Below are 17,464 nucleotides of genomic sequence, written 5' to 3'. Positions count from 1 at the left end.
CCCATGGCCACTCTGAAGAATCTCCAGACTATGTTGCTGCGGCAAGCGTTTTAAACTACGTTTTCGCCTCAACTGTGCAAAAACCGAAATTGCTCCCTCTGGTGTTTGTAGTCAGACAGTCAGACGGACAGGAACATCCGTGAGAGAAAGTACGGGTCTGGAATACAACCCTGTCGTTCGGCCAAAACTCCAACTAATTTTTCATGAGGAACCAAGGAAATATCCCAGGTTTAACTTAAAGTACAGTCTGCAAAAAATGATTTAGCATTGATTTGTCAGAATATGAAACACAGGCCAAGGGAAGTTTTAAATCAGTTTGAATGTGCTAAAATACAGACAATTCTCACTGCAACCATCCATATCTCTCCATGTCTTAGGCTATGGGAACCTCGGTGCTGGGAGTCTAGGTGCTGGGGGTCTAGGTGCTGGTAGTCTAGGGGCTGGAGGTCAAGGGGCCGGAGGTCTTGGGGCTGGTGGAGTCGGAGCAGGAGGTATGTGGTAGAGGGGGTAATCGCCTGTTCAAAAGCAGGGTTGTCCTTCACTAAGCCTTGCTCCTTGTATCTCCTCTAAAGGTGGCTACGGTGGATACAGAGGGCCCGTCGGTGGAGCAGGTGGCTTTTTCCCTGGTGGAGCGGGGCAGAAGGGTCCTAAACCAGGTATTAGATAGCCTTCTTGTATAGTAGCTTTCTCCTGTCACATCCTTATTGCATGAACCCTTAATGAGCGGTTGATGAAACGGCAACGCTGATACAAACCTCAAATCCTGTATAGTTTCCTTTTTGGACTTTTGACAACTGAGTGTTAATTTGAGTTTTGCCAAATCCACACACGCATCCATCAGCAGGGAACACTTTTCTCCCCCTGCCCCCCTGACTTGATGGCCATGTTTCTTGCTAACCAAATAGCTGCTCAGCACTTTGGAGACCAACCACCAGCTACTCACCACCAGTAGGGCTTCTAATGCAAAACTCAGCTGTTGGGCAGCTTGAACCGTGGGCCTGCAGCGAAAATCCGCCTCCCACCCCAAGTCATAAATCGGGGTTATTACACAGACAAAATGTCCAATTCAAACCTAGCCACCTGGGTCTCATTACCATTTCTCCCTCAGGCTATGGAGCACATGGCGTGCGTCTAGGTGGACTATACCCAGGTTTAAAAACAACACAGGTCGACACTCACAATAACTAATACGTCCCCCGCTGTATCTTTGACGCCACCTCCGTCTTCACCACTGTGTCTCTCTAGGCTACGGGGGAGTCTTGCCAGGAGCCGGGTTGGGAGGCGCTGGTCTGCAGCCAGGCCTAGGTAACGTAAACATTAGAGACTGCACCTTACACAGTCGGTGTCCCCACGGGATGTGTGGCTGTATTCATGGATTGATCTATTATTTTCAATCCAGGAATGTAGCGTTAGATGCTTAGAGATAGCCTCTCTTAGAGATAGTGTCTCCTACAGCCACTCTGCACTCTCTTATAGCCATTCTTTAATCTCCAGTAGCCTCTCTGCATTCTCCAGTAACCACTCTATACTCCTTTATAGCCACTCTTCACTCTCCAGTAGCCTCTCTGAACTCTCCCATTGTCACTCTTTACTTTCACACTCTGTACTCAATTCACTATTGTTTGTCTGGTTTATTTTGCTCAGCCTCACATGTGAGTCACTTTGAATCAAAGCTCTAAATGCTAATTGCAAAATGATGACATGGAAATGTAATTTAAATGGAAACAGAGCAGAAAGTACAGAATTATGGAATTTGGTAAACAAATTAAAATGATCCAGCGTAATCCTTTCCTTTATTCTCTTGATCTTCCTTCATCCCAATAACAGTAACAAAATGATGTTCTAACCGTCAATATATTTACTAGTAAAAGCGGTCATTGGCAGTTGTAGTCGTATTAATACTAAAGTCAATAATAAGTATTATTTATCTGACTCTCTGATCGTCCTTTTCACAGGCGCAGGAGTCAAAGGTCCCAAACCACCGAAAGGAGGTAAGCTGACCCTCATCTTCTTTCATTTCCAAAATGTTTCTTTCGATTTGCTAAATACTTACACAATCCCTCAACGGTCCCATTCATGCTGATTTTGATTCAGCAAAAAGTAGGATCTGTCTGTCTTGGTTGTGTATAGGAAAGAGGTGATCAATTCCAGAATGGGTTCTAATTGATCAGTTTTTTGCAGAGGTGTTCCAGGTTCCCAAGGTGAACTTTCTTTGAACATCTGGATGTTGTAATTAGCACCAAGCCAGATGTGCAACTAATGAGGCAAATCAACTGACCTCAATACAATGGAAAAACATGGCAGAACATGTAACTTTCCACCTGAAACGTTCCACCTTGCTTTTCTCTCTTGGGTCTGCAATGTTTTATTTTTCTTTATTGCTATACTATTGGAAGGCATATATTTTCCATGTTGCCAATTTATTAGTAATATAACCAGCAATGCTTGGCAAACAAGTTTACATTAGTTTATTACCTTTGGCTAGTTTGAGGGCACATGAGCTTATTTTTAACGTCTGATTAAGCATACAGTCATAATATGAGACAAATCAAAATCCTGTACTTCAGCATTGGTTGACAAACGTGGAGCTTTCGGTTCCAACCTCAGTGATCCGAACAAGATGCATGAGAAAACAATAACATTACATTGCTTTGGAAAACTCTTCTATCTTACGCCAAACAATCGCTGCAGACCACATACTTACTACCAGTAGACTGGAAGCCCTTTGGGCAAAGTATTAGATTCAACATGGAAGAGGAAGGTTAAACAAACAGGCCGGTGTGTTTAATACGGCTGTAAAGCATTATTGAGCAAGAGGCCGACATCTTATTTCCTAGCCAGAGAAATGAAGCATTTAATGATGGATATGGGGTTGACGTCCTATCCCATGCTGGCTCCCACTGCTGGACCCAAAGTCAGACAGAATTGTTGTTTTAACACAGGGATCCCAAGTTCTCACTCCAGTAATCACTCTCACTCTCACTACAGTCACTTCTGTGGTCCTTCTGAACCATTGCTCCGTAAATAGTTCAAAAAATATTTTCCTCAATATCTGTATTACTCCTTTTACCTTGCCCCAAACTCAATGTACACTGGTTTCCACAGGATATGGGCCTGGTGGTGCTGGATACGGGCCTGGTGGTGCAGGATATGGGCCTGGTGGTGCAGGATATGGGCCTGGGGGTGCTGGATACGGGCCTGGTGGTGCAGGATATGGGCCTGGTGGTGCTGGATACGGGCCAGGTGGTGCTGGATACGGGCCTGGGGGTGCAGGATACGGGCCTGGGGGTGCTGGAACCGGAGCTGCAGTTCCTGCTGGAGGTATAAATACTGGTTAATGAACAGTTTGAATTGTTATAAATGAAAAAAAATGTGCCTTGATCACTTTGAAAGAAAACACACACGCAGGCTCTTGCACACATAATCGCACAATACGTGGTCAAATGATGTAATCACAAAAAGGATGTCTGGTTAGAGGCCGCTGCCAGCTGTGTTGAATCAAGGCTCAGGATTGGATTTGCACCTACAATTGTGTTTCATGTTGGTGTTTTGGTAGTGCCTGTCATTCCCCAGACGGGACTGCCGGGAGGAATCAATCCTGCTGCTGCAGCTGCTGCTGCTAAGAAAGCTGCAAAACTGCCAGGTTTGGACAGACACAAACATACACCTACATCCTCTGAAGATTCACCTCATTTCAGATCTCATTCACTCACAGTAATATAAACTTCATGTAACACATATCTTGTGTCTCATTGGCTGCGTCAGGTGTTGGCCTGCCTGGCCTGTACCAAGGAGGCCTCGTACCAGGACAAGGTAGGAATAGTCCCCGCTTATTTATTGGTTATCGGTGTGCCTGGATCCTGTAGTTTCTGGTTCCTGTGAACTTGGTTCCTCATGCATTGTGACTGGCCCATTGTGTGTCCATCCAGGGTTCGGTGGTCTTGGAGTTCTCCCCGGGGTAGCCACTGGCACTGGACTAAACCCTAAATCACGTACGGAGACATAATTATACAACTTGGCAGCGCAATAATGCTTTTTTTCCCCATGATATCAAATATACTGCTAACTGAGGGTGTCTGGCTGTAAAAGGCAAGCGATGACGATTTGAAACCCTCATCTTGATTTGTATCTCCATAGTTCCCGGCGGAGCTCAGGGAGGAGCAGGCACAGGTAATCATATCTTCACTCACACATTAAAACGCAGGACTTTAGGTAGTATGAGTCATACAATTAGAGCTACTTCATTCCAATACAGCAGGAGGCCGTGGCTACGGTGGACCAATGCAACCCGGGGTGTTCCATGGATATCCGCTCAAAACACCCAAAGTGCCAGGTAAAATAAAAGAAAATCCTTAATCCTCTGGTATGAACAGAAAAAAGCTAGTCTGGTAGCAGCCAGGCCTCTGCTGGCAGCCAGGCAGCCTCTCCTGCGGCCACCGCTGGAAACCGCTGTTGGTTTACAGCTCTAGCCCCTCTAGTGTAAAGGCCATCACTGGCCAGTGGCCTCTCACCTGGGTACCTTTCCCAGGATGTGTATGGTGGGTGTATCAATGGGTTTATCACTGCTGAGGAAGAGGCGTATTAGTGTTAATGGCAACAACACAACTGCTACAACAACGCTACTGAACACTACTTGGTTACTGCTGTTTCAGATTAGACATGGCCATCCCTTGACTGTTCCCGTCAAGGTCCAGAGTGTGATGCTGTGTGTTATTTCAGCCGACGGTCACAGGGGGAAGGATGCCATGTTGGCCTTCAAACTGTTTCTGTTCAGCGTCTGATATGACCATACGGCAGTCAAACATAAAATTGCAGATTATTGAGGTGTTCTTAAATCTGTCTTCTGTATCATGTTAACAATATTGTTTTTATTAAAAAAATATTGGATGACATTGATGAGACTGTACATTTTTTTTAAATTGAGATGGATGGAAATAAGTATGATCATCTAAACATAAACTCTTCTGTAAGCTATTATAGAACTGCGGTGAATGTTTTCTAGGTTCTGGTGCTTCCAGATTTGGAAGTGCCAGACGGCTTTTCAAATCGTCTGTTTTTTTTCTTTTTCTGCAATATAAGGCAATATATTTTTCCTATCAGCATATGTGATTGATTCGAACAAAGCTGAACTTAAATGTCTGTGTTAGGAACTTGCTATCAGCTATCTTAACACTAGGTCACACACATTAAGGTGGGTCACACCCCCTGAATGTTGAATGCTCCAAGTAATAATACACAATTATGTGGTCTTATATCATCAATCTGGAGAGTTCACTCTCTATTGTAATTTGAGATAATAACTTGCAGTTTGAAATATTGATAATGAACTTCATAATTGCAGTCTAATATGCGGTTTTATTTTCTGCCTTATATGGGATAATGTGGTGGGTACATTCTTCTTGTACTTTGCATGTTTGCTCATGTGTATACGCGCAGACGGTTTCTTTTGTCTGTCTTCAGGTGCCTATGGAGCAAAGAAAGCTGCTGGTGGCAAAGTTCCATATGGTATGTACACGTGTATACCTACACTCCAACAGTTTGCTCTGGTTATATCGTATATCGTTATATCGGAGAACATGAAAAATGTAGATAATGATAGATAATCACCATAATCAAAGAGCTGTAACCAGGCTTAAGATTTGGCATGGGGACGTTGCCATGAGGATTCAGCAAGCCGAAAACATGAGCCTTTGCTGAATAGAACAACGCCTTCATCTCACCAAGTGCTGTACATTTCAACATGTACAGAACTGGGTTACTGCGTTACTGTTGTAAAGGGAGATGTAAACATCTCTTTAACATTGTCAATAAAAATACTTTTCATAATGGAATTGAAAATGAACATTATATTTAGCGGAATGGAACAAAAAAAGACAGGTTTTGAAATGTTCTTGACGATAAGTGTCATGCGTGATACCGACCCTGTGTGTCAGGCTATGGGGGCTTCGGGACCGGGGGAGCTGGCAGTCTTCCTGGTGGGCAAGGAGGTGCCGGGTCCAACCCGGGGTACCCCATCGGAACCGGTGGGGGTTTTCCCTTTTCATCCATGAAGTGAAGAGGAGTGGAATAACGTTTGGAGGTATGGTTGGGCAGTGTCTCATGCTGTTGTTGTCCTGCCTGCAGGGGTGGGCGCAGGAGGAATCTCACCGGCCCAGGCTAAAGCTGCCAAATACGGTAACATCTACTTTATTAAGGCTCTTTATTGTTGGCTTTATTGTCTTAACATTTACAATGAGCAAATTGTTCTGCATGCCTACAGGTTTCTCTTGAAATACACACGTTAAACTCACCTTAAAGTTCATTTTTAAAATAAAAAAATATTTTAAATGAAACAAATTAAACTTTTTAAAACTTGTTTCATTAACATACATTAATAGTACAAAATATAAGTCATATTTACATCATACTTATATATCGCTTGACCCCCATTAACCTCTAACTTTTTCAGATTTCTTTTTTAAACTTGTGAAATACAAGAAATTGGCGCTTCCCTTTTAGTTGGGTACTCAATTGACTATGAGCGTTGGCGCGGCATTTGAAAGAATTTCTCAAGGTACCGAACTAGCTCCTTCAATCCTTCGCCCTCTACCACACTGTTTGGCAGCATATCGGTCTCTCATATCAGTCTCAATCGTTCAGCACACCAGCTGGGTGATGGCCTCGGACGGGTGTGCGGTACACTTTCCCTCCCCGGATAGCAGCGACGTGCTCTTTGTCTGAGAGCCATCCTCGGACATTGTACCCTGTTGCTTGTGGCACAGCATATTGCTAGTATTACTTCTAAACTGAATAGTAGCATCACACATTATACATTTGACTTTGTTGCTTTTCTGGAGGAAATGTATAGCATTTATAGTATATAGTTTCTAATATAATGTGTTTGTATAGCATTCATAGTGTTTAGTTACTAATAGAATGTGTATGTATAGTATACATAGTGTATAGTTAATATTAGACTGTGTATGTATGTAGGTGTGGCTGCGGGTGCAGTGCCAGGTGGTGTACCGGGAGCTGGAGGTGTCTACCCAGGACAAGCCTACCCCGGTCAGGCCTACCCAGGACAACAGCCAGGGCAAGCCTACCCAGGACAAGCCTACCCAGGACAGCAGCCAGGGCAAGGAGGTATACCACTATACTATGGTGGGCGTTCAAACCTTTGAACTTTTACAATTAACTTGTCCGTCTTCTCCCTTCTGTCCCTGTAGCATTATGAAAAGCTCATCTAATAACTGAATCGAGTTTAACAATCTGGTTTTTGAACAGGTTACGGAGCTAGTGCAAAGGCAGCTAAATACGGTACGACCTGAATTGTGAAATGCATTTCACAATACTTCTACACTAGTCGTCAACACATAAATATTTGTCTTCAAAATATATATTTTTTCCAAAGCAATGAAATGTTCTTTACACAATGAAATTAACATACACAATATTTGTATTGATATCAAATATCTTACTGCGATGATTTTTCTGTGCGTGCTTGACAGGTCTTCCAGGGGCAGGGGCGGTCCCGGGTGCTGGGGTAGTGGCTGGAGGTGCAGGCCTCCCTGGGGGAGTCCCAGGAGGAGTCCCTGGAGGAGTCCCTGGAGGAGTCCCAGGAGCTGGGGGGTATTCAGCGGCGGCTAAAGCTGCTAAATATGGTAAGAAGGCCTCGACGAGTAAACAACGCAACACGGCATATTAACACCAAGACCTAATTAATAATTAATTAACATGAACTCATTAATTCATATTCATCAATATGAATATATATATATATATATACTACTATATATATACTACATATGAATCTATGCCAGATACGTCATTTGTGGTGTAGTAATCCTATCCTGCTGGCCCAGCTCCTACTTGTAGACCTACTTGTACCATGTCCACCACAGGACTAGGAGGAGCTGGTCTCGGAGCCGGAGGATACAACCCTGCAGCAGGGGGATACAACCCCGCAGCAGGGGGATACAACCCCGCAGCAGGGGGATACAACCCCGCCGCAGGGGGATACAACCCTGCAGCAGGGGGATACAACCCTGCAGCAGGGGGATACAACCCCGCTGCCGCCAAAGCTGCTAAATATGGTGGGTAAAAACAAACTGAAAGCAAGCAAACACAGACCCATAAACAGAGAGGGACCCATCACAGTACCTGGTGGTGTACCATGAGGAGGAGGAGGGTATTCACCAGCGGCTAAAGCTGACACCTATGTTCTAGCTGTCTTTGGTGTGGTAATCTATGGTGTAGTAATACATTGTGTTGTAATCTGTGGTGTAGTAATCATAATCTATTAATGTTTACTTATCTATGTTGTATTAATCTTCATATATAGTGTAGTAATACATGATGTAATATTCATGTTTTCAATGTTGTATTAATCTTCATATATAGTGTGGTGATATATGATGCATTCATATATTTAATATGCGGTGTAGTAATATATGTAATCTATGGTGAAGTTATCCTATGTTGGCCCATCTCTTAAGCAGGACCTACTTGTATCATGTCCACCATAGGACTAGGAGGAGCAGGTCTCGGAGCAGGAGTAGGGCCAGGAGCAGGTGGACAAGCTGCAGGAGGACCAGGGGCAGGCCTTGGGGGAAGAGGAGTAGGAGCCGGAGGATACAACCCCGCTGCCGGAGGATACAACCCCGCTGCCGGAGGATACAACCCCGCTGCCGGAGGATACAACCCCGCTGCCGGAGGATACAACCCCGCTGCCGGAGGATACAACCCCGCTGCCGCCAAAGCTGCTAAATATGGTGGGTAAAAACTAACTGAAAGCAAGCAAACACAAACACATAAACAGAGAGAGACACATCCATCACAGTACCTGCTGGTGTACCATGAGGGGTAGGAGGGTATTCACAAGGGGCTAAAGCTGCAGCATATCTTTAGCTATCTTTTGTGTGCTAATCTATTGTATAGCAATCTATGGTAATCGATGCTGTAGTAATCTATGGTGTAGTTATCAAAGGTCTAGTAATATATTGTGTGGCTCTATGGAGTGTTGATCTATGATGTGGTATACCATGGTGTAATGATCTATGGTGTGGTTATCTATGTTTTAGTTATCTATGCTGTCGTCATTTATGACATGGCAATCTATTGTACAGTTATCTTTGATGTAGTTATCTATGATATAGTAATCTATCGTGCAGTAATCTATGGCGTGGTGCTATATGTTGTAGTAATCTATTGTATTGTTGTATATTGTTTAGCAATCTATGGTGTTGTAATCTATAATTGCTAATCTATGGTGTCGTAATCTAAAATCTAGTAATCCATGGTTTAATAATCTGTAGTTTAGTAATCTATGATAAAGTAATCTGTTGTTGTTCTGTGACCACAGTACGAAGATACAGAAGATGTAGAACCGGTAGTGAGAGTCTCTGTGTCCCTCCATGCTACAGACCCTCACACTAACAACCGCGGTGTACTGCTACTACTCAACAATCATGTATCACGATGGGATTAGATGTACTGTTCACATAGACTAAAATCAATCAGTTACACACTATACTGACACCCTTCCACTATAGGACCTGGAGGAGCAGGCCTCGGAACAGGAGGAGTAGGACCAGGAGGAGCAGGCCTTGGGGCAGGGGGATACAACCCCGCTGCCGGAGGATACAACCCCGCTGCCGCCAAAGCTGCTAAATATGGTGGTTAAAAACAAACTGAAAGCAAGCAAACACAAACACGTAAACAGAGAGAGACACATCCATCACAGTACCTGCTGGTGTACCATGAGGAGGAGGAGGATATTCACCAGCGGCTAGAACTGCAGCATATGCTTTAGCTATCTTTTGTGTGCTAATCTATTGTATAGCAATCTATGGTGAGGTAATCGATGCTGTAGTAATCTATGGTGTAGTTATCAAAGGTCTAGTAATATATTGTGTGGCTCTATGGAGTGTTGATCTATGATGTGGTATACCATGGTGTAATGATCTATGGTGTGGTTATCTATGTTTTAGTTATCTATGGTGTCGTCATTTATGGCATGGCAATCTATTGTACAGTTATCTTTGATGTAGTTATCTATGATATAGTAATCTATCGTGCAGTAATCTATGGCGTGGTGCTATATGTTGTAGTAATCTATTGTATTGTTGTATATTGTTTTGCAATCTATGGTGTTGTAATCTATAATTGCTCATCTTTGGTGTCGTAATCTAAAGTGTAGTAATCTATGGTTTAATAATTTGTAGTTTAGTAATCTATGATAAAGTAATCTGTGGTTGTTCTGTGACCACAGTACGAAGATACAGAAGATGTAGAATCGGTAGTGAGAGTCTCTGTGTCCCTCCATGCTACAGACCCTCACACTAACAACCGCGGTGTACTGCTACTACTCAACAATCATGTATCACGATGGGATTAGATGTACTGTTCACATAGACTAAAATCAATCAGTTACACACTATACTGACACCCTTCCACTATAGGACCTGGAGGAGCAGGCCTCGGAACAGGAGGACTAGGGGCAGGAGGAGTAGGACCAGGAGGAGTAGGACCAGGAGGAGTAGGACCAGGAGGAGTAGGACCAGGAGGAGCAGGCCTTGGAGCAGGAGGATACAACCCCGCTGCCGGAGGATACAACCCTGCTGCCGCCAAAGCTGCTAAATATGGTGGTTAAAAACAAACTGAAAGCAAGCAAACACAGACACATAAACAGAGAGAGACACATCCATCACAGTACCTGCTGGTGTACCATGAGGAGGATGCTATAGCTCAGGGGTCACCAACACAGAGGCGTGATCAACGGGCCTAGTTCAACTGACTCTTTACGCGATTGGCTTTTTTTTTGTGAGAAATCATTAACATGATCAGTGTCTTCTACGACGGAGTATTAGGGCCACACGTGAAGAAAAAAAATACTTTGCCGTGACGAGATTAAAATCGACACGTCGACTTTAAGGTCAACATGTCGACATTAAACTCGAAATGTCGAGAATAAAGTTGAAACATCATATCGACTTTAATCTCGACGTGTCCATTTTCTGTTCCTCTGTCAGCACGCAGACGCTCCAGGCATCCTCCCAAGCGTGCAGCGGATGACACGAAGTAGTCATCCGCTGTAGTAGTGCGGCATTGCCATCAGTGGTTGCATTGACGGTTTTAGTCGCTGTATTGTTTGGATGGAGGCCTACACCACAAACAATGACCCCAGGGTTATTGCCGACTACTTCGTGTCATCCGCTGCACGCTTGGGAGAATGCCCGGAGCGTCTGCGTGCTGACAGAAGAACGGAAAATGGACACGTCGAGATTAAAGTCGATATGATGTTTCAACTTTATTCTCGACATTTCGAGTTTAATGTCCACATGTTGACTTTAAAGTCGACGTGTCGATTTTAATCTCGTCACGGCAAAAATATTTTTTTTCTTCACGTGTGGCCCTAATACTCCGTCGTAGTCTTCACATAGATGAGCATCATTAATCATTAATAATAATATATAACTAAAGGCAAACTGAAAAAAAAAAATATTTCAGAAGAGTATATCGAACTGGGTGCCCTTCGTATGACTCAGTAGTACCCATGAAGTAGCTCTCAGGTTCAAAAAGGTTGGTGACCTCTGGTATAGCTTTTCATGGTGTGGTCATCTTTAGTGTGGTCATCTATGGTGTTGTAAACTATGGTTTGGTAATCTTTGGTGTAGTAATCAATGGTGTTGTCATATATTGTGTGGCACTCCATGGAGCGTTAATCTTTGGTGTGCTAAACCATGGTGTAAGGATCTATGTGTTTTTCGCTATGGCATCGTAATTTATGGTACAGCTATCTATGGTTCAGTTATTAATGTCGTACTATATGGTATGTTAAACTATGGTGTTGTAATCTATGTTGGTGTAATCTATGATGAAATAATTGATAGCACAGCTATCTTTGATATCGTAATCAAGCTTGCAGTGCCAGTAATCTATGGTGTTGTATTATCTGGTGTAGTAATTTATTGTAAAGTAATCTGTAGTGTCGTAATCTAAAGTGTTGGAATCTATGGTTTAAAATCTATGGTTTAGTTTTCTATGATAAAGATACAGAAGCTATAGAATCGGTATTGAGAGTCTCTGTGTCCCTCCATGCTACAGACCCTCACACTAACAGTCACGGTGTACTGCTACTACTCAACAATCATGTATCACGATGGGATTAGATGTACTGTTCACGTAGACTAAAATCCTTCAATTATACGCTATACTGTCCCAGCGCTGAAACAGGACACACTTGTCTCCCTCCCCAATAGGAACAGGAGGAGTAGGAGCAGGCCTTGGAGCAGGAGGATACAACCCTGCAGCAGGAGGATACAACCCTGCAGCAGGAGGATACAACCCTGCAGCAGGAGGATACAACCCTGCAGCAGGAGGATACAACCCTGCTGCCGGAGGATACAACCCTGCTGCCGCCAAAGCTGCTAAATATGGTGGATAAAAACAAACTGAAAGCAACTAAACACAGACACATAAACAGAGAGAGACCCATCACAGTACCTAGTGGTGTACCACGAGGAGGAGGAGGGTATTCACCAGCGGCTAAAGCTGCCACTTATGGTATAGCTATCTTTGGTCTGGTAATCTTAGTGTGTGTCATTTATGGTATCGTATTGTATACTGTGGTTATCTATGGTGTATTAATAATGTTATATCTATCTAAGGAGTACTTTTCTATTCTGTTGTAATCTATGGTTTAGTAATCTGATATAGTAATCTGTAGCTGTTCTGCGAATGCAGTAGGAAGACATAAGAGACAGAATCTTTTTGTCTCTCCATGCAAAGGGCCTTCCCACTAAGAGCTAAAAGAGATCAGGTCAGCCCTACACTGGCCTGGCTCTGAAAGAGGACACAACTGTCTCCCCTCTGCCATAGGACCTGGAGGACTAGGAGGAGCAGGAGGACAAGGAGGAGCAGGAGGACTAGGAGGAGCAGGAGGACTAGGAGGAGCAGGAGGACTAGGAGGAGCAGGAGGAGGGGGAAGAGGAGTCGGAGCAGGAGGATACAACCCCGCTGCCGGAGGATACAACCCCGCTGCCGGAGGATACAACCCCGCTGCCGCCAAAGCTGCTAAATATGGTGGGTAAAAACAAACTGAAAGCAAGCAAACACAAACACATAAACAGAGAGAGACACATCCATCACAGTACCTGCTGGTGTACCATGAGGAGGAGGAGGGTATTCACCAGCGGCTAAAGCTGCCATGGCAAGCCATTTTTGGTGTGGTAATCTATGGTGTGATAATCTATGATTTGATCATCTACGATTAGGTAATATACGGTGTGTTAATCTATGGTGAGGTAATGTTTCGTGTTGTAATCTATGGTGTAGCAATAAATGTTGTAGTATTCTATGGTATCGGAATCTTTGGTGTAGTCATTTATAGTATAGCCATCTATGGTATGGTCATCTTTTGCGTAGTCATCTATGGAGTCGTAATTTATGGTACAGCTATCTATGCTTTAGTGATCTAAGGTGTAGTATCTATAGAGTAGTAAACTATGGTTTGGGAATGTATGATATTGTAATCTATGGTTAAGTAATCTATGATATAGTAATATCTGTTTGTTCTGTGACCACAGTACGAAGATACATAAAATGACGAAGTGATAGTGAGAGTCTCTGTGTCCCTCGTGTATCACAATTCACAATGTGATGAGATGTACTGTTCACTTCGACTAAAATCAATCAATTATACGCTATTCTGGCTAGGTACTGATAGAGGACCCACTTGTCTCCCTCCACCGCAGGTCTAGGAGGAGTAGGACCAGGAGGAGTAGGACCAGGAGGAGTAGGACCAGGAGGAGTAGGACCAGGAGGAGTAGGACCAGGAGGAGCAGGCCTGGGAGCAGGAGGATACAACCCCGCAGCCGGAGGATACAACCCTGCTGCTGCCAAAGCTGCTAAATATGGTGGGTAAAAACAAACTGAAAGCAAGCAAACACAGACCCATAAAAAGAGAGAGACCCATCACAGTACCTGGTGGTGTACCATGAGTAGGAGGAATGTGTGAAAGTGTGATCAGGAGCAGTTGGGATAAGGTGTCTTGGTGACGCCCTTGACATTCAGCTAGGAGGAGCTGAGTGGCACGGACCGAACTAGCAATCTTCAGGTTACAAGTCAAAATATGATGTAGTAATCTGTGATATATGTGGTCTAGTAATCTGTGGTTGTTTTTTGACCACAGTACAAAGATACAGAAGATGTTGAACTGATAGTGAGAGTCTCTGTGTCCCTCCATGCTTCTCCAACTAACTAGCCACGGTGTACTGCTACTATAGTCTGGCTATTGCCAGACAAAGCTCAATCGTAGATTGCACGTTGGTCTGGGGAAGCTGCCGTCATTTTCTTCAGCACAAGAGGCGTGATCAACGGGCCTAGTTCAACTGACTCTGTACACGATTGGCTGATTGCCGTCGCTTCCCTGTCCAGAAGCAGAAAGAAATGTATTGCTCTTCTCCAGACCCTTGTGCAGGGCGAACCCAAATCGCCGGCAGAATGGACGGGGCTACCCAGTCTACTGCTACCACTGAACAATCACGTATCACAATGTGATTGGAGATGTACTTTTCACGTCGACTAAGATCAATCAATTATACCTCATACTGGCCCAGCGCTAAAAGAGGACCAAATTGTCTCCCCTCCACCAAAGGATTAGGAGGAGTAGGCTTTGGAGCAGGAGGAACGCGTCCAGGAGCCGGAGGAGCGGGAACAGGAGCAGGAGGATACAACCCTGCAGCAGGAGGATACAACCCTGCAGCAGGGGGATACAACCCTGCAGCCGGGGGATACAACCCTGCAGCAGGGGGATACAACCCTGCAGCCGGAGGATACAACCCCGCAGCCGCCAAAGCTGCTAAATATGGTGGTTAAAAACAAACTGAAAGCATGCAAACACAGACACATATACAGAGAGTGACAAATACTGTACATCACAGTACCTGCTGGTGTACCATGAGGGGTAGGAGGGCATTCATCAGCGGCTAAAGTTGACACCTATGGTATTGCAATCCAAGGTGTGGTAATGGACGCTGTAGTAATCTGTTATGTATGATGTTGTAATCCATGGTGTGGTTATTTATGGAGTGGCACTTTATAAAGAGTAATCTGTTGTATAGTAATCTATGGGTTAGCAATCGATGGTCTTGTTATCTATAATTTGGCAATATATGGTGGGGTAACCTTAAGTTAACCTTTAGTTATCTAAAGTGTAGTAATGTATGTTTTTTTTAACCTATGCTATTGTAATCTGTGTTTGTTCTATGACAACAGCATGCAGATACAAGATGTAGAAAAGTCACTTCACGACAAGTCAATTGAAATCAATCAATTATACGCTATACTGGCCCAGAGCTGAAAGAAGACCCACTTTTCTCCCTCGACCACAGGACTAGGAGGAGCAGGAGGAGCAGGAGGAGCAGGTGGACAAGTTGCAGGAGGACCAGGGGCAGGCCTCGGAGGAAGAGGAGTAGGAGCCGGAGGATACAACCCTGCTGCCGGAGGATACAACCCCGCTGCCGCCAAAGCTGCTAAATATGGTGGGTAAAAACAAACCGAAAGCAACTAAACACAGACACATAAACAGAGAGAGACACACATTGAGTGCACATCTGCATTGCCTCTGTGGTAGTGTGATGTTTTACTGTGAGGTAAATCCTCACAGTACACAGTAACCCTGCAGCTAGGTGTCTTTTTTCTTGGTCAATGTTAAACGACTGTTGATGTTAAATTACTTTATTGCATTCGTTGGTCAAATGTTCTTTAACCCTACATATTGTATCCATACATTTTATACAACTGTAATCTACAAAAAATTTGACATATGCATATGCATCATCTGCAATGTGAAATGTGCATGTGATCGTCCGCTGGGGCCACCATAGAACCGGTACATCATTAGGGTTGACTATAAAAGATGATCTATTCCTGATACTATTATGATCTTCTCCTCCTAGGAGTCCAACAAGGCATAGGAACTGGTCTGGTCGCCGGAGGGTACTCTGCTGCCGCCAAGGCTGCCAAATATGGTACAGCAATAACATGAGATCACCCTAATGATCACTGTGTTACTGCTTTGAACATACCTCCATGTCAAGTTTTTGGGCTATAAATGAGATCCCTTTGTATTACAGGTGTGGACGTTAATGCAGCGCCCATTAGTGGTGAGCAGACTTTAATTATTTTCCCATTATTTTTAATTTTTTTTTTTTTTATTGATTCTTCTAACCCAAAAAATAGTTGAGTGGATTGCAATTAGTGAAATATCCATTATTTGATTCTAACATGGAGAAACACATTGGAAAACAGTTCTCATCTAAAGTATTGAGCCAAAGCCCTTTCATCCAAAGTATGATCTCCAACTGATGATATTAAAGTGTGAAACTTGTTTACCTCATATTTAACTCCTACTCCTACTCAAATAATACTCCTTCAAAGATATTGCAATATTCTGTGTCCATATATTATTATTTGAGAATGTATGGACAAACAATAGAGCATCATTTTGGAAAAATGTGGGTTAACAATAAGTTAACATGTGCTACAGTGATCTGAGCAAAGCAGCGCTAATAAGTATTTTGTTAATGGAGTTGCAGGAGGAGCAGGGGGGCCTACAGTAGGGGGAGCACTGCCTGAACCAAGAGGAGATGGAGGATTCGCTGACTCCAAGACTGATAAATATGGTAGAGAGCCAAACACACACACACACATACCGATTTACTTTGAATACTGCTACATGTCAATTCTGTTAACGTGCTATAGCTTTATCCTCTATCCTCATCCTCGGCTTTAATCATTGAAAAAGAAATTTGAGCAATAAGCAACAGATACAAATCATCAGAGGTATCATCAGATAATGCTATTCAGCTGCTGTTAGAGGAAGGCGTCTTAACCTGCACTCAGCCCAGCGAACCCCCAGTCCTGTCCCCTATCTGACATCCTAACTCACATGTTCCTGGTGCTCCAGTGGAATCAGGGATCACCGGCACCGGTATACACTTGCACCCCACTCCAGGGCAGGCTGTGGAGGTGCAGCCAGGTCTAACGGGTGGGGCGTCTCCGGCTGGGACGGGTGTCCCTGTCGCTAGTAAACCAGGTACATATTTTTTAAAGGTTTTAAGTTAACTGATTTGTATATTTTTTAAGTGAACGTTTTCGTTTGTTTCTTCGTCTACAGCAAAGGAAGTAGGTTTAGAAGGAACGCCTGGCCCAGGTATGGTTGAGCTGAATTGTTCTGATTAGACACACTTCACAACAATAACTGTTTGATTTGCTCAAGGACCATATGAAGAAATGTGGAAAACTAAATTTCTATATGAAACATGCTAAGAAAAATAATATCACACTTTGTGTACTTCACTGGCACAATTGTACCAATATTTATTATTTTAAATGGCACATATACAATAAAGAAATGCAATTTTTCTTATGGCATCACATTTTCCACAGCTGTTTGGCAATCACATTCTGTCATCGGTTGATG

At 43.6% G+C, this 17,464-nt stretch overlaps 1 protein-coding gene across 50 annotated transcripts in view; it reads left to right on the top strand.

Moving 5' to 3' along the window:
• Window positions 1-17,464, top strand: part of elna (elastin a) — a 52,190-nt gene that overhangs the window by 25,104 nt on the left and 9,622 nt on the right. For 3 of the 50 annotated variants that reach the window (XM_060076362.1, XM_060076345.1, XM_060076344.1), the window contains exons 6-36: window positions 378-491; window positions 573-656; window positions 1,109-1,150; window positions 1,246-1,305; window positions 1,956-1,991; window positions 3,106-3,321; window positions 3,557-3,643; window positions 3,766-3,813; window positions 3,930-3,992; window positions 4,138-4,170; window positions 4,256-4,333; window positions 5,461-5,505; window positions 5,934-6,023; window positions 6,124-6,174; window positions 6,973-7,140; window positions 7,264-7,296; window positions 7,488-7,640; window positions 7,881-8,072; window positions 8,505-8,750; window positions 9,531-9,653; window positions 10,440-10,622; window positions 12,240-12,416; window positions 12,859-13,062; window positions 13,734-13,895; window positions 14,636-14,848; window positions 15,372-15,521; window positions 15,939-16,010; window positions 16,116-16,145; window positions 16,572-16,664; window positions 16,949-17,077; window positions 17,159-17,194. In XM_060076362.1, the coding sequence (XP_059932345.1) occupies window positions 378-491; window positions 573-656; window positions 1,109-1,150; window positions 1,246-1,305; window positions 1,956-1,991; window positions 3,106-3,321; window positions 3,557-3,643; window positions 3,766-3,813; window positions 3,930-3,992; window positions 4,138-4,170; window positions 4,256-4,333; window positions 5,461-5,505; window positions 5,934-6,023; window positions 6,124-6,174; window positions 6,973-7,140; window positions 7,264-7,296; window positions 7,488-7,640; window positions 7,881-8,072; window positions 8,505-8,750; window positions 9,531-9,653; window positions 10,440-10,622; window positions 12,240-12,416; window positions 12,859-13,062; window positions 13,734-13,895; window positions 14,636-14,848; window positions 15,372-15,521; window positions 15,939-16,010; window positions 16,116-16,145; window positions 16,572-16,664; window positions 16,949-17,077; window positions 17,159-17,194 (3,411 nt within the window). Of the gene's footprint in view, window positions 1-377; window positions 492-572; window positions 657-1,108; window positions 1,151-1,245; window positions 1,306-1,955; window positions 1,992-3,105; window positions 3,322-3,556; window positions 3,644-3,765; window positions 3,814-3,929; window positions 3,993-4,137; window positions 4,171-4,255; window positions 4,334-5,460; window positions 5,506-5,933; window positions 6,024-6,123; window positions 6,175-6,972; window positions 7,141-7,263; window positions 7,297-7,487; window positions 7,641-7,880; window positions 8,073-8,504; window positions 8,751-9,530; window positions 9,654-10,439; window positions 10,623-12,239; window positions 12,417-12,858; window positions 13,063-13,733; window positions 13,896-14,635; window positions 14,849-15,371; window positions 15,522-15,938; window positions 16,011-16,115; window positions 16,146-16,571; window positions 16,665-16,948; window positions 17,080-17,158; window positions 17,197-17,464 lie in introns of all 50 variants that reach the window. The other 47 variants (XM_060076353.1, XM_060076365.1, XM_060076359.1 and 44 more) reach the window with 47 other exon arrangements.

This window comes from Gadus macrocephalus, chromosome 16 (genome assembly GCF_031168955.1).
Source record: "Gadus macrocephalus chromosome 16, ASM3116895v1".
Classification (NCBI taxonomy): Eukaryota; Metazoa; Chordata; class Actinopteri; order Gadiformes; family Gadidae; genus Gadus; species Gadus macrocephalus.
Note: the sequence above shows the minus strand (reverse complement) of the source record. Positions and strands in the feature narration are given on the sequence as shown.